Genomic DNA, 17,572 nt, shown 5'->3' with positions numbered 1-17,572 from the left:
ACCTGCCAAGAGTCATACACCAGTAAGTGGCAGAACCAGGACAGTTACAAAACTCAGGTGAAGACATTGGATAAATTATCATATAAAAATCATACAGCTACTAGATAAGGGAATAAGTAGTAGTTGGCATAAGAAATGTATAATTACCCTGCTTTCCACCAAAGGCCCTAAAATACCTATCTAAAGGGAACTGCATCATTAATATCTATTCACAGCTTGCCAGTGGGTTCTTCAGACCCTTAAGAAAAGAGGATTATATATGACTCTGTCCGTTCACAACTTATAATGAGCTCAGTTAAATCATGCAGCCAATTTGAAACATTTTGTAGAGATCCTCTTGCCAATGGTCGAGCATCTTTCATTTTTAAAAATAATCCTAATTGCTGGTCTTGCAGCTGCAGATTGCAAAACATAAAAATGAAAATATGAACTGTCCAAGATTATTTTGAAACAACAAAGAGAGAAATTTGTGTTAACCTGAATAGAGGTTAAGAACATAGCATCTAGAATCAGAAAGACTTAGGTTCAAAACGTAGCGTGATACTTATTGGATATTGATTTGAACAACTTACTGAACTATTTGGAACTGAAGTTTTTTTTTTTCATATATTAGAAGATAAAATTAGTGCATATTTGAAAGAATATTATGAGAATTAAATTCAATAATATATATAATTCAATGAGCATTTTCCTATCATGGAGAAAGCACTCTAGAGATTACTGTTACTCTTGGTGTTATTGCTGCTATATTTTGCAGAATCACAATCAACATAGAGCACTTCAATAAAATATAATTTTTACCAGTGATATAAATTAATAATTACAGTATTATAGAATTTATTATGATTTAATTTTCAAATTTAGAAAAATACTAAAGCTTATTAATTATAATATGCTCTAATTTGGTTTTCTCTTTAAAATAGCTTTTTTGTTTCCTTTTCTGATAGACTGCAAGCTCATTGAAGCCAGAGATTGAGTCTCCTTCATTTGATTCAACAAATCTTTATTTATTGCCCGCTGTATGTCAGCCATCATTCTAGGCTCAGAGAAATCAATAATTAACTTAAAAGAAAAAGTTCTTAACTTCATGAGGCTTTTATTTAAAGGTAAATCCTGGCAATAAACAAACAAGTAAATATACTATATATAATATATAGTTAGAGGGATACTCCCAATATCTGAATAGGAACTGGTTCATAAAAGGTATTCAATTAATCTGAATTAAATTTAATTTGATTATTCTAATATGTCTTTATAACATGGAAAATATGTAGAGGTATGCTGAAGTGAGCTCTTTCCAGCTCAGGAGAGCAGATTATGTGCATTTCTTCCTAATTCTGTGTTCAGTGACTTAACTTTTGTAGCTTTAAATTAGCCTGGCAGAAGAGTCTTTACATGACAAAAATCAGCAATGCTACAAACTGCAGCTGTTTTTCCCGAGACCCAGTTGTTAAACATTTATCAGCACACTACCTGATCGAGACTGACCAAGTGTGGAATCTGAATTTTATGTACTTCTGAAAATAAATAACCCTTAGTATATCACATTAATATATTAACATATATTAATATAATAGCACATTGATATATTTACATATATCAGTAAAATTTACAAATTATGTAACACAGTGTTAGTCTGAAGATGATTTAAAAAATATACTTATATCAATAGAACTATTTTCTCCCAATAATAAATAACTATCTCTTGATTATTGAGACCCATGGAAGAAACAGAACATGGATAACCCAGAACATCAACCAACTAATAAATGTTTTCTATTTAATACTAAATATGCTTTTTAAATAAACAATTTGCGTTTTGAATAAGATTTTATTTAGTATGATATTAAGCATTTCATATGCTTTAAACATAATAATGTTCTATCTACTGGAGAGAAAAGAGAAGCTTCTGGATTTTCGAAGGAAGCAAATTTGAAATTATTTTCCTATGGAAAATCCCATGAAAATCATTTAGAAAAATATGCAGAGCTGCAATGCCCTGGGCTAGCAATTTCCCAGAGACCTCATACCTGAGGAGTATAAATTATTAAATCATAATTTTAAAAATAAAAATGAAAAAGCACTTTATTTTTTTTTAAAGATTTTATTTATTTATTCGACAGAGATAGAGACAGCCAGCGAGAGAGGGAACACAAGCAGGGGGAGTGGGAGAGGAAGAAGCAGGCTCATAGTGGAAGAGCCTGATGTGGGGCTCGATCCCATAACGCCGGGATCACGCCCTGAGCCGAAGGCAGACGCCTAACCGCTGTGCCACCCAGGCGCCCCTGAAAAAGCACTTTAAATGCTGCTACAACATGAGATTTATTTTTTAAATTTTGGTGGTATAATGTATAAAATTTATTTTATTATGTTTTAAATATATATTTCTATTAAATATTGGATATAGATTTGTTTCTGAATTAAAAATTTAAGGAAGGACACACTTGTGCATCCTTAGTCACCCAGAGATCTCATAGAAGAGGAATAAATGAGTCAGAATTATCAATCTATTCTCCAAACAACTTCAAACTGTATTTCTAGCCTATGCCCCAGCTGAAACATCCAGATTTTATTATATTTAGTTCAATAGTAATAAATGCTTATCATTTATGGAAAACCACCCCTATCCCAGAAACAGTTCTTGGCACTTCATATACTATCTCTAATGCCCTAACAGCCCTGTCAGGAAACCCTAATATTACAAATGAGGAAATTTGTGCTCAGAGACTAAGTATTTCCGCCTAGGCCAAACAACTAGCAACTGATAAACCCAAGAGCCTAAAAAAAAGGCTCTTCTGGCTCCAAAGCTCATGTGACTTTATTGAACTTATTGGTAATTACCTACTGTTCCTGCTAGTCACCCTTAATTTGTTCTTTGGCAGTCTTTTTCCTGGGGGGAAGAACATTAACATCAATTTGGCAATGGGGGCAATTATCTCCATAAACACCACCATCCAAAACCAACTCAAAGCAGATTGAATTGGAACCAAAAGTTCTCCCAGCTTCAGTGTGGATGATCTGTTTTGATTAGCTTACAAATGGTACAAATTGTCCTTTTGAGTTTTTGCCAGGAGCAAAGTAGAAGTTCTGGCCTTTTTTTTCCCCCTGCCAAGCAGTTTATACTTCAATTTGTGACAAAATAGTTGTAAGTAAAAAGAAACTGTCTAGCTAGAACTTCCATTTCCAGGTCAAATGGCCGCTTCTATTAAAGAAGCCAAAAATCATTTTCAAAGGAAAGACTTTCTACAGTAAACTTTCCTTAAAGATAGCATGCACGTATCATAAGATTTGAGTTGAAACAAGTTATTTGAGTCCCTCAAGTAACCTAAGAAAAAAGAGTGTAGGTAAAAGTAGTTGTACTGTGAGAAAAGAAGTCATGTACAATCCAGGAATAACGAATTAAATAAAAAGAGAGAGATTATGAACCTGTAAGTCATAAATGATGAGGGAGCAAAAGGCAAGCTGAGGGCAAAGCACAAGCTGACACCGGAAACTAACCCCCCAAGGTGGGATTTGTGTGACATTCCTCAGGCACTCCTGCCTACCCTAAAACTAAGGGAAGAGAAAAACAAATGGTTAACTAATAGAGATCGCAGTCCAGCAAGACAGGAGCCTCCCTCAGTTTACAAATGTCTTAGTGATGTACAGGAAAAAAGCATTCTTATCAATAACCTAACTTCCAGAAGGAAACTCCCAACTGTCTTAATGTTAATGCTTTACTGGAGGGAAAAACAACCTTGACAATGGCAAAGCCTCCAGTATCTCCTTGGTTCACTTTAGCATTTGAAAGTTCTTTCGAAAACCTCCCTTTTTCCTTACCCCTGACTTCCAAGTATATAATCAGTCACCCCGCACAACCCTGGTGCAGCCCCTCTTTCTGCCCATGGGTCCTGTCCCCGTGCTTCAAAAAAATCACCTTTGTGCACCAAAGACACCTCAAGAATTCTTTCTTGGCCGTCAGCTCCGGACCTCACCTACATTCAAAACTACATCAAAAAATGTCAGAGGACTGGGGACTAATTTCTTATAAATGTGCCCTTATTTATTTACAGCATATATTTAGGGGGTTCTATGTGACTTAAGAAGTGAAACATGCTTGCCAGTCTCTCTTTCTGCCTTCCTTTATTTACCCAAATATTGACAAGCATAGCAGTTAGTTGAAGCATATCAAACTTTTCAATCAGTGGTACATTTCTAAATGTGCTATGAATCATGTATGCATTCAACATACAGTTTCTGTAAATTTTAAAGTTTTGCCTGTGATATTTAAGTGTTTGATTTATCTGAAATTTATTTTTTGCATTATATTAAGGGTCCATTGTGTTTTTTCTTATATGGATACTCAATTTCCTGATACATTTATCTAAGAGCCTTTTTCTCCATTGATCTGAAATACCGCTTCTGCTATATATCTGATTTATATAGACATATAGATTGGTTTTCTCTTCTTTTCCATTTTTTCCTCAAATATCCATACTATGCTGTAACAAATTTAAAATATAGCTTTATAATATTAGAAAACTTTATAATAATAAATTTTAATTTCTGTCAGGGCAACTCCCCTCATTTTACTTTTCTCTATTAGTAGTGGCTTGACTGTTCTTGAGGCTTTGAAATTTCATATTAATTTTAAAATAGGCTTGTCAAGTTTCATGAAAAGAACCTATTAGGATTTTGGTTGACATGATATTGAATAGGCCAACTTGCTAACAATTGACATTTTTAATATATTGTGTCTATCCATGAGCATGGTATAGCATTTTATTTGTTATTTATTTATTTGTTTATTTATGTGTTGTTAAAAACTTTCATTACAGTTTTATGGATTTCTGCACCAAAGTCTTACCCATTTGTTATTTTATTCCTAGACATATTTTTCTTGTTTTTATAAATATATCCTTTCTCACCTATTTGCTCTTTCTATGTATGTGTGTTAGTACATAAAAATACAATTTACTTTTGTATATCAATTTTATATCCCAAACTAGATAATCTCTCTTGATAATTCTAACAATTTGTAAATATTTGGAGATTTCTATATAGACAGTCAACACCTAGGAACAATGACTTATTTATTTTCTTAACTCCAATTATTATAGGGGTTATTACTTTTTTCTTATCTTACTATGCCTACTAAGACCTTTAGGAAATTGATAAGGCAATGATAGTAGGCAACTTGTTTTGATCTTCAATTTAAAGGAAATTATTTAGCATTCACAAGTGAATATGTTCATTGTAAGATTTTATGGATAACCAGTTTAAAGAGATTCCTCCAATTCCTTGCTTGCTAAGAGTTAGCTGCATTCCACAAACTGTGATACATAGAACTTTTATCATTCATTACTGAGTGTATTTTAATTATGTTTCTTTCTTTAATTCATGAGTTATTGACAAATGTTTTAATTTCCACATACATAGGTATCTTTACTCATTTTTTTGTTGATTCTAACCAAATTGTATTATCAGACAGCACGCTATACACATAACACATTCTTTGAAATTTGTTACAAATTGCTTTATGACCAAATCTGTCATCATTTTTCATAAATTACCAATGTGTGTTTGAAAAAAATGTGAAATCTTTAGTTGTTGAGTATAGTGGTTGTACAGTTTTCTATTGCTCTATAACAAGTTACCATAAATTAGCCACTTAAAACAAAACTCATATTTTAGCTCATAATTCTAGCTTTGGTCAGAAGTTCACTGTATGGCTTGGTTCTCTGATCAGAGTCTTAGATGGAAGGACTGTTTTCCTTTGGGAAGCTCTAGGGAAGACTCTACTTCCAAGCTTATTCAGGATGTTAGCCGAATCCAGTCCTTGCATTTGTAGGACTGAGTTCTCCATCTTTTTGCTGGCTGTCAACAAAGCTGGGGACCACTCTCAGCAACTAGATGCCACCCACAAACCTTGTCATGCAGCCTCCTCCATATTCAAAGCGAGCAACAAAGAATCTCCTATGCACTGATTCCCTCCCATGGTTCTAATTCCATTCATCAGGATAAAAAATTCAGTACCTTTTAAGGACTTTTTTGATTAGATGAGGACCAGCCAGGATAATTTCACTTTCTTAAGGTCAACTATGCCATATATCAAAATCTAATCACAGGAATGTTATCCCATCATATTCACAGTCTTGAATTACATGGGGCATGTACACTAAGGTGGGGTGGGAATCTTAGAGAACATCTTAGAATTCTGCCTACCATACTACTCTATGCGTTATTAGGTCAAGCATACTAATAATCGTTTGGTTGAAATTTTTAATATATTTGTTTTTTAAACTTAATCAATTACTGAGCAAATACTCCTATGTTGATGGTCTTATCCGTTTCTATTTGTAGTACTGTCAATTTTTTCTTTATGTATATTTTTATGTATTCTTGATAAACAAAAACTTTTATTCATATGTAGTGACTTTATCTTTAGTAATTTTTTCTGTGTTAATGGTCTTTCATATGATAGTAATACAGCAATATTAACTTTATTTTATTAGTATTCACTAGTGTGTCTTTTTCTCTCATTTTGCTTTCAAACTTTCTGTGTTCTGAAGTTTTGTTTCTTTTTCTTTTTTTAATGTATGTTAGTTTCAGGTGTACAAATTAGTGATTCAACAATTCTATACCTTACTCAGTGCTAATTATGATAAGTATACTCTTAATCCCCTTTACCTATTTCACCTATCTCCCCACCCACCTCCCATATAGTAACCATCAGTTTGTTCTCTATAGTTAAGAGTCAGCGTTTGGTTTGTCTTTTTGTTTTGTTTTGTTTCTTAAATTCCACATATGAGTGAAATGATATGGTATTTGTCTTTCTTTGACTAACTCATTTCACTTAGCGTTATACTCTCTAGATCCATCCATGTTGTTGCAAATGGCAAGATTTTATTCTTTTTCAATGGCTGAGTTAATATTCCATTACAGATGTACCACATCTTCTTTATCCATTCACATATTGATGGACACTTGGGTAGCTTCCATAATTTGGCTATTGTAAATAATACTGCAATAAATGGGAGCAAGTGCATATATCTTTTCAAATTAGTGTTTTTGTATTCTTTGGGTAAATACCCAGTAATGTAATAACTGAATCATATGGTAATTCTATTTTTAATTTTTAGAGGAACCTCCATACTGTTCTCCACAATGTCTACACCGGTTTGCATTCCCACCAAACAGTGCACAAGAGGTATTTCCCTCCACACCCTTGCCAACACTGGTTTCTTATGTTTTTGATTTTAGCCATTCTGACAGGTGTGAGGTGATACCTCATTGTGGTTTTGATTTGCATTTGCCAGATAATGAGTGATACTGAGCATCTTTTCATGTGTCTGTTGGCCATCTGGATGTCTTCTTTGGATAAATGTTTGTTCATGTGTTCTGCCATTTTCAATCAGATTGTTTTTCTGTGCTGAGTAGTGTAAGTTCTTTATGTATTTGGATACTAACCCTTAAATGAATATGCCATTTGCAAATATCTTCCCCATTCAGTAGGTTGTCTTTTTGTTTTGCTGGTGGTTTCCTTTGCTGTGCAAAAGTTTTTTATTTTGAAGAGGTCCCAATAGTTTATTTTTGCTTTTCTTTCCAATTGCCTCAGGAGACATATCTAGAAAAATGTTGCTACAGCTGCTGTCAAAGAAATTACTGTGTTCTTTTCTAGGATTTTTATGGTTTCAGGTCTCACATTCAGATCCTTAGTCCATTTTGAGTTTATTTTTTTGTATGATATAAGAAAGTGGTCCAGTTTCATTCTTTTGCATGGAGATGTCCAGTTTTCCCAACACCATTTATGGGAGATTTTTGTCATATTCTTGCCTCCTTTGTCAAAGATTAATTGACTATATATGTGTGGGTTTTTTCTAGGGTCTCTATTCTGTTCTGTTGATCTATGTGTCTATTTTTGTGCCAGTACCATACTGTTTTGTTTACTATAGCTTCCCATATACCCCAGGTATTTTTCAAACTGCTGCCTCTATGCTGTATCTCCATTGGGCTGTTTGTTGTGCTATCTCTCTCATGGTGGGGACTCAGTTTCCGGTCATCCTCCTGGCTCTCCCAGAGTTGAGTCTGCTGCTTTTTAAAGTTCCAGGTGTTAATCCCCGCTGATTATAAGAACTCACAAAATTATGCCGCTTGGTTTTCAACACCAAATGTTACGGGGATTTGTCTTTCCCCTGTGGGTTCCCCCATGCCTGGGGTCCTGGTGTGGCGTCGGTTTCTTTCCCTACTTCATGCCTGTGGCCTCCCTCCTTCCCATTGATAGTACGACAGGTCCATTTAGCTCCAGACCGCATTTTCACCCTTCCTACCCTCTTGCAATGTGGCCTCTTCTCTACATTTAGCAGTGGAGAGTCTGTTTCTTCTTTTGTTCATAAATTGTCTTTTCTTTCTATTTTCTTTAAGATGTTATTTTTGACATACAGCAGTCCAAAGTAGAGGGTACAGATATGAGTTTCTTTTTGTTCATTCTTTTTTGACCCAGTGGGCTTCCTGAAGCTGAGGGTGGTGTTTTTCAACAATTCTGAAACATTTCCAACCATTCCTTTGTCTTTCTCTCATTTTCTCTTTTGTTGCCTCTGGAATTCCAATTCTCTCTTTACCTTTCTCTTACATTTTTCATTTTTTAGTCTCTCTGTGATATATTATTAATAACTTATTCAAATATATTCTTCAGTTTATACTTTCTTCAGCAATTTCTTATCATTGTTTACTCTATCCTTTATTTTTCCACTTTTAACTATTTTATGTTATGTTCTATATGATTCCTTTTCAAATATTTTTGGCCAATACTGACAGATTTTTGCCAATTCTTCATATTTTCAATGCATTATTTTATTTTTTTAATTATTAAAAACACTTTCAATATTTTTTGCAAGTCTTATTTCATATATCATTGCTACTGTTGACTAATGGTTGTTTGCATCTATTTAATTTTTTTTAAGATATTATTTATTTGACAGAGAGAGAGACAGCCAGTGAGAGAGGGAACACAAGCACGGGGAATGGGAGAGGAAGAAGCAGGCTCCCAGCGGAGGAGCCCAATGTGGGGCTCGATCCCAGAACGGTGGGATCATGCCCTGAGCTGAAGGCAGATGCTTAACGACTGAGCCACCCAGGCACCCCTATTTAATTTTTTTAATTACAAATTTGCATCACTTGGAATTTTATCTTTAGCAATTCCTTAATATCTGAATTTAGAGACCAGAAACCAGAAATGATATAGCTTTACTTCATCCAAGTGCCTGGGCACTACCAATTTGAGGACACTTTATACTACATTTTTCACTTGAAGTTTGTTGGCACATAAACCCCAATTTCACCTGAAAAAAAGTTAGGTCTTTAAAGTTTTAAGAGAAGAGGTTACATAGTCACAGTGTCTCTGTCTACAAGCTAAGGGTTCTTTTTCTAGTTTCCTCTCTGAGCATATCATCTTTAATTTGTCCTGGCTTTTTGTGTAGTTTTTCATCCCGTCCCCAGCTCTGTTCATGCCTTAGATGTTGTTTCTTATGGTCCAGTTTGTGGACCACTGAAGCCCAGACTCCATGGAACCAGGAATCTGCAGATACCCCGAGGCAGACACCAGCTTTCATGCTTCCTTATTCTTCTGGATCCCCCCTTGTCATTCTGGCTTCTGAGGAAATCTTTTTCTTTCCTTCCTGCTCAGACATGCACTGAAAGAGATGTTTTTGTTTTACATTGTGTTGTTTCTAAATGTGACATAGTTAGGTATGTTCTTACAGAAAGGGCTATTCTCTGAATAAATATTTTACCATCCTGCTGGAAACTGAAGACTTATATTTTCATTCTTTACAATAAATTATGTTTTCCTAGAAGCTACAATTTACAGGGTAGTTACTATTTTTAGGCACTATACTAAATTCTATCTATCACCCTATTATTACAACGATTAATAATGTAATACTGGAACAAAGTTGCATGAAGATACTTGAGAAAATATGACCAGTTGAGAGATGCTAGTGCTGCCTTTATCTATGAAGCTATTCTAGATCTTAGACTACTTTGCTTCGGATTCTTAATATTAAAGATTAGAGGGCAGACTAAACAAGATTGAATAACTTTCCCAAGTCGTTCTTTGGCTACTAGCAAAGAACAATGGTATGCATTACTGTTCACAGAATAGGGCCCAGAGCTTCTGGTTTTACACAAGGCTTCCTTAACACCCACAACAGTTCTACACTACAATAAGCCTCTGAATTACCTAGGCAGTATAGAATCAAGGAATTAGAAATTATTTAGGGATCACATATTTGTCCAATACATTCTCCATCTGAAATATATTTGAAAATGTAATTAACACTGATCCTTCTGCTCAACTCTGTTTCTTCACTGTACTGACAAGTTTCTGGCAAAAGGTCAGATTCCTGATACAGCTAGTACAGACTTTCTTGTTCTGTCCAGTGTTTGCATAAAAAAAATGAAACAATTAGTGTTAAGATACCACCTGCTAGGGGCACCTGGGTGGCACAGCAGTTGGGCGTCTGCCTTCAGCTCAGGGCGTGATCCCGGCGTTCTGGGATCGAGCCCCACATCAGGCTCCTCCGCTGTGAGCCTGCTTCTTCCTCTCCCACTCCCCCTGCTTGTGTTCCCTCTCTCGCTGGCTGTCTCTGTCTCTGTCGAATAAATAAATAAAATCTTAAAAAAAAAAAAAAAAAAGATACCACCTGCTACTGTTGCTTTTTGGTGTGTGTATGCTAAGTGGGCTAAGACTATCCCTAATATTTGCAGAGTCTAGAGTAAGAGTAGATATGAAGATCCACATATCATTATTTAAGTATTTGAAAGTTATAAAGTAAGCTAACAAATAACCCCATGTAATGACTGGAAGTCCAGCTTTATGTTTAGAATTTTGGGACAATTTGTAGCAGCCCAAATGGACTAACACAATTATAGTTATATTTACACAAAATAAATAGCATTTAGAATGTAGTACTATAAAAAAAATATTGTCCTGGGGGCACTAGTATTATTTTCTGATGTAATTGTGTTTTCTTTCTTGCCTTGGTTATCAGAAAACTCAAATGTAATACAATATGCATATTTTGATATTTGCTTTTTCCTTATTTTATGAGGAAAAGTCATGGATATGAAGAACATAGCTAACCACTCTTAAGGGAGGGCAAAAAGGCAGTAATAGGGAAGAAAGCTTGCCTATGAGTTTTACTGTCATGACTCTGAAGTTGTTATCACTGGCCCAGAGTGGTCCAGTGTGGCTTTAGAGTAAGTTGGACCTTGAGGAAAAGAAGTATAATCAGATATTTAACCAGTCTAGTGGAGTGAAGAGAATAGGCTAGAGTCACAAGCACAGATGGTACCATCCTGCCTTTGTCACTTACAAATTATGACTACTCAGTGCCTCAGTTTCTCATTAATGGGGGCAATAATAACTCCAAACTCAGTTTGTTAATTTTTTGTAGGTTGGGGTACTAATGTTTCAATGAATTGTTTCATGTAGTATAGTGCCTGCTATGTAGTAACAACTGTTAGTTTTACTGTGTGTAAGAAATGTAGTTGTGATAGGCAGAAAAGTGGTTCTCCAGAAGCCCACACCCTGATCCCTGGAATCTGTGAATACGTTAGAGTATATGGCAAAGGGAAATTAAGGTTCCTGCTCACCTGACTATAGACTATCTGGGGTTATCCAAGAAGATTAATTAATTTGTCACTTTGGCTAGGCCACATTGACCCGATATTTAGTCATGCATTATTCTAGATGTTTCTGTAAGGATATTTTTAGTTGGGATTTACATTTAAATAGGTGGACTTTTTTTTTTTAAGATTTTATTTATTTATTCATGAGAGACCGAGAGAGAGAGAGAGAGAGAGAGAGAGAGAGGCAGAGGCAGAGGGAGAAGCAGGCTCCCTGCAGAGCAGGGACCTCAATGCGGAACTTAATCCCAGGTCTCTGGGATCATGACCTGAGCCGAAGGCAGATGCTTAACCAAGTGAGCCACCCAAGCACCCTTTTTTTATATTATTACGTTCAATTAGCCAACATGCAGTACATCACCAGTTTTTGATGTAGTGTTCAACAATTTATCAGTTGCATATAACGCCCAGTGCTCTGAGTTGAGGAGATGGAGCCCAAAATCTGGAGGACTTTAAGTAAAGCATGTTGCTCTCCATAATATAGATGGCCCTCATCCTAAATAGCATAAAAGGCCGAACTTCGCAAGTGAAAAAGAATTCTCCATCAGATTGCCTTCAGTCTCCCCTGAGTCTCCAGCTTGCTGGCCTCCTCCATCAGATTTGAGACTTGCAAAACCTCAACAATTGCAAAGGTCAAATCTTTAAAATAAATCTATATATAAAATATATAAATATATGTATTTGTACAAAATACAAATATATTAAAAATTACATTTACATATATATATATATCCTCTATTGATTCTGTTTCTTTGGAGAATTCTAATATAGATTTTGGTACTAAGAGTGGCTGTATAGGAACAGAATCTGAAAGATAAGTTTTTGAATTGGTTCTGGGATTTCTGGAATTTGCTCTCTAATCTGATTAGGTTTAAAGACTCTAATGACTCTATTTTTAGTAGTAAAGAAAGCACTGATCATTCATGGTGTGAAAGGGCACAAGAAATACACAAATATCACCATCGTAGACTCACAAACACTTATGAGAGGCAAGGATCTTGAATTCCTAGCTCACACATCACATAAATGATTTGAAAGCTGCCCTGAAAAAAGATCCTTATCCCTCATAGGCACAGGAGTGAGATTTCTGAAAAACAAACTTATAATCTCATTCTGTGAGCCACTGAATTGCAACACAAATGGAAATCCCAGGCTCACAAGTGATTTACTGGTAAAGTGAGGGCACTGATTGGAAAGGAGCATCATCCTGAAAGTTGGAATGGAGAGATGTGGGGAAGACCCTCATGAAGCCAGGGACATTTGAGCCCCTACATTCTGATGAGTCTTTGCCAGTAGAATTAGCCTCTCCACCCCCAATACAAACAGCTGCACTACTCCCATCTGAGATTAACTGAGGCAGTTGTCATGCAAGGCAATGCTGATTTCCCTCAGGACTGACCTCCACCACTGCTCTAGACCTATAACTAGACTCAAGTCCCAGCAGGCTACTAAAGGCAAGGTGTGAAATATGACCCATGAGGAACTATACTGCTCTCCAAAAGAACTACTTGAGTTTGCTAATTTATACAAACAAAAACCATGGGACTATGTGTGGAATAGATATTAAAGATGTGGAATAATAGTGGAAGAAGCATGAAGTTAGATCACAATGAATTTCTTGATATGGGCCCACTAAGCAGAGTTTCTACTTTTAATGTCACAGCTCAGGGAATTAAAAAGGGCTCCAACAGTTTGGTTGGTTGGTTGGTTGGGTGGGTGGGTGGGTGGGTGGGTGGCTTAAATATGGACTAAAAGGTGGCCAGAGTGAGTGAGCTAGAAATACCAAATCTGCCTTGGTTTTCTGTAAAGGAAGTAATTCAAAGGCTTAGGGAGATGGAAATGTTAGTGTGGATTTGTTATTTAAGACCTACATCCCCACCCCGGGAAGGTCCAGGAGACATCTTTACAGCCTCCCCCCACCCCCGCCAATTCATATATGAACTCCTTACCCCCAGTACCTCAGAAGTTGACCTTGTATGGAAATTGGATCCTTACAGAGGTAATCAAGTTAGCATGAGGTCATTAGGGTAGTTCCTAATCTGACTCATGTCTTTGTTCTGCACTTCTTTGCACACACACACATACACAGAGGGAAGATGATGTGGAGAGACATGAGAAGTCAAATCTACTAAGCCAAAGAGATTCTCCCTCACAGTCCTCAGAAGGACCAATGCTGCCACACCTTGATTTCAGACTTATAACGCCCAGAACTATGAGACAATAAATTTCTGATGTTTGAGCCACCCAGTTTATGGTGTTTTGTTATGACAGCCCTGGCAAACTAATATACTAAGCATTGAATACATGCTATTTTTGCCAACATTTTCATTACTACTGAATTTTGAAAAGAGCAGAATCATAGTACACCCATCAAATTCATTGAAAGCTTTTGGAAGTGGCAGAAAAGCAACTACGTCCTGCTGGTGTCATAAACTTGGGCTTTACATGCCTTACTTTATGTTCAGGAGTCAGCAGGCATAACTTCTTGCTGGCTTACTACATTTTTGGTTGCCCACTTATCTTTGTCATCTTCCATCCTTTCTTGTTTGAGGGCTTGTTATCTTCTTCTTTCTGGATTCCTAGTTTACTGCATTTAAGCCATGCCTTTTCCCTACCTCACAAATATAAAAACAGAGTTGGTTAATGCTACCATCCACTTGGGCCTCTTAGACGAAGTTTATCATAATAAAAATGTCCATTTTTTCAGGAATAATACATGTACACATTCAGCAGAATGAAACTCAAATCTTTTTTCAGATTTTCCTCATTCCTCATTGAGCCTTCAGCAGTTTACATATAATAAAGATACACACTGAGAATCTGTACTTCAAGAAAGGTATCTTTTTTTTTAATGTTTTTTTGTTATATTGTTAGTCACCATACAGTACATCCCTGGTTTCTGATGCAAAGTTCGATGATTCATTACTTGTGTATAACACCCAGTGCACCATGCAATATGTGCCCTCCTTACTACCCATCACCAGCCTATCCCATTCCCCCACCCCCCTCCCCTCTGAAGCCCTCAGTTTGTTTCTCAGAGTCCATAGTCTCTCATGCTTCATTCCCCCTTCTGATTACCTCCCCCTTTCTTTATCGAGAAAGGTATCTTGAATTGCCTTCTTAGAACCATTCCTTCTTCAGCACTAGAGGAACTTTTGGAAGGACACAGATCTGTTAAGTGGAATTACGGATGTTTCCTATCAGCCTCCATCTAGACAGCTTTTCCACTCAGCTCTTTTCTTACATCCTGCTCAAATCTATCTCACCAAGATATTTTGCTGGCACAGTTTTCATTTCTGACCACTCTATTTGTGAAAACAAAATGACTATATGCCTATGTTCTTGAATGTGGGTAGATACAGCACCATGAGGAAGCTAGAAACTAGGACTTACTACTCTACAAGCTAGAATCACATCAATAAAATGTTTTCAAATAAAATATTTCTAAACTTAAACTTTGATGAACATCCACTCCCATAAATACTGAACAAGAGGCTACTAATAACTACAAGATGCATGTAAATATAAAGACAGGGTGTCCCAAAGTCTTAGTGAAATTCTGAGCTTTAATAAACTCAGAAGTATAAATGCTACAAGCTTACAAAAACAGCATTTGAAAGGTTAATCACATATATTGCTGTCATACCAGTCTTTGAGTTTGAAGAATAAATTCTCAATTTTAAGTCCTTGTTTCAGTCACTGTGTAGATGAATTTTTTAAAATTAATTAAAAATTTATTATTCTAAAACAAATTTATTATTCTAAACAAGTGCAAAAGAAATGGAAATGATGTCTCTTTTTCAATTTTAAGCATTATTACTTCTAGATTTACTTAAAGCCTTAAAATCTCACTAATACTTTTGAGACATCACATTGTTAATTCACTTTTTTTCCTTTTAAAAATCCTTTTCTTTAATATGATCATATGATTTTTCTGTTCTTCATAGGATAATGTTTATTTTTCAGTTTTGAATCTCACACATCTCAGTAGACAGATTTTGTAGTTGCCAATTAAAAGACATTGTTCAGCACTCCCTTGCATAATAAACCAATCTTTTTTTTTTCTTTTTATAACACATCAAAGTGCATTTCTATTGGAATTCCTCTAACATACTCATCACCAAACTGCAAGCATGAGACTTTATTGAATTTGTTTACATTTTATCTGTTATTATCACTGAGGGCCCAGCTTAAAATGTAGGTAAAGAAAGAAAATGTGAGGTTTCTCCTGTAAAGAATATTGCAAAACAGAGATCAAAGACACAGTTTCACTTCTTAATCTGTGCAATCTAACTTAGTTTACAATTAAAGAATGATTTTAATTGTCAAACTTTTAAATTTTATTAAATGTTTGTGGCAATGCATCGAATGAATTCCGGACCTATATAAATACACAGGCAGCTGTTTGTAATTTGCATTTTTATCAGTTTTGAAAGAGCACAATGTACTTCCTGCATCTTATTTTCAGAATTTGCATTTTATCATCTTTGGCTACCCAGTATATAGTATGGAGTACTTGAATATCTCATTCTTTGAATTTTCATTTTTGATTGTGAATCAGATGATATCTGGCACTTTTCTCTTTTCTCATTTTTCTCTTCTCTCAACCTCCAGATTTACTTGCTCCCATTTCTTCTTGGCTCTAATAATAAAACACACAAAATACTTCAATTACTTTCTTTTTCAGCATTCTTGAAGATTCCAATGTTCTGCACTTCTTTGGCTAATTACTTACCATAAATCTAAAGGCAAAATGAAGCCTAAGCTCATTGTTCTAATTCATATAGTTTCAAAATGCTATTCAAACTAATTCCATTTCTTTCCAAAGCTAACTGTGTTTTGAATTTGGATGGAGGGTTGAAAAAGGATGGAAATAATACTGCATATAAGGCTGTACCTTGGTGCACCCAGAATGAACAGAATGAATGTTCCATCCTACAGAGACAGGCACCTCCAGTCACACCAGCTACATCCTTATCAGAAAGGACATGTGGCCCCAAGGGAAGGCTGACTTCTCTAATCTCCTTCAGCTCCTTTCGTTGGTTCCCACACATTTTCCTCTCCTGCTGCATTATCCTCATAGCATTGGACGTCATTTTCCCAAAAGGCTCCTCTTGCCCATTTACACGTCTATGGCCTTGGCTCTGAGATATTCCTTAGCGGAATAGACTAGTGGCAGCTTGTGCTTTCTGCCTCCTCTCTCCAGCAGTCAGTCCACTGGGAAATGCTGAAATCGCTCCTCTGTGCCCTAGCAGGAAGTGCAGGGGGAAGAAACACAAGCTAATCTTTCTCTAGTCTGATGATGACAACAATTGGAAACCAGGGTGGGAGTTTAGAGGTTATAAATTTCCCAGTCAAAAGCCCAGGGAAATAAGAAAATGATTTTTGTAATTCTATTTAGTTTCTTGACTCTAAGTCCCCATTCTGCCTGAGGTAGAAAACTTATCTAGTCCTTTGCACATAAATTAGTCCAATTCAGTGATTTCTATTACTTTACCTTTGTATTGCAACCACATTCGGATTTGAAATTCTTTCTCGGGATTTTTTCCCCTCCCTCTCCCACCTCCCTGCTGCTTAACCTAATTTTTAGGGTTGGAACAGGGGAGAACGGTTGCTGCTTTGTGATGGCTAGAAAGAGAGTATTATCTCAACAATCATTGGTCTTCACAAGGCCTGGGTCCAAGGCTGGTGAATGGTGGCCCAGACAACATAGCCTAAGGTTTCTCAAACTTTAATGTGCATCTTAATCACCTGGGGGGACTTGTTAATATGCAGATTTTAATTCAGTAGGTGTGCTATGGAGATTCCACATTTCTAACAAACTCCCAGGAGGTGTTGCACTCAGATAATACTCCAAGTCACAAGTAACAAGTGGACGATTGGGTTATATGAGGCTTCCTGGCAG

At 36.0% G+C, this 17,572-nt stretch overlaps 1 protein-coding gene across 2 annotated transcripts in view; it reads right to left on the bottom strand.

The window, feature by feature from the left end:
- Positions 1-16,283: 16,283 nt before the first annotated feature.
- Positions 16,284-17,572, bottom strand: part of ZC3H11D (zinc finger CCCH-type containing 11D) — a 34,284-nt gene continuing 32,995 nt past the window's right edge. For both annotated transcript variants that reach the window (XM_045779463.1, XM_087869107.1), the window contains one exon: positions 16,284-16,309. In XM_045779463.1, the coding sequence (XP_045635419.1) occupies positions 16,284-16,309 (26 nt within the window). The remainder of the gene's footprint in view (positions 16,310-17,572) is intronic.

This window comes from Ursus americanus, chromosome 17 (assembly GCF_024610735.1).
Source record: "Ursus americanus isolate L20-20 chromosome 17, mUrsAme1.1.p, whole genome shotgun sequence".
Classification (NCBI taxonomy): domain Eukaryota; kingdom Metazoa; phylum Chordata; class Mammalia; order Carnivora; family Ursidae; genus Ursus; species Ursus americanus.
The sequence above is the reverse complement of the archived record's forward strand: the minus strand, read 5'-3'. Positions and strand labels throughout refer to the sequence as shown.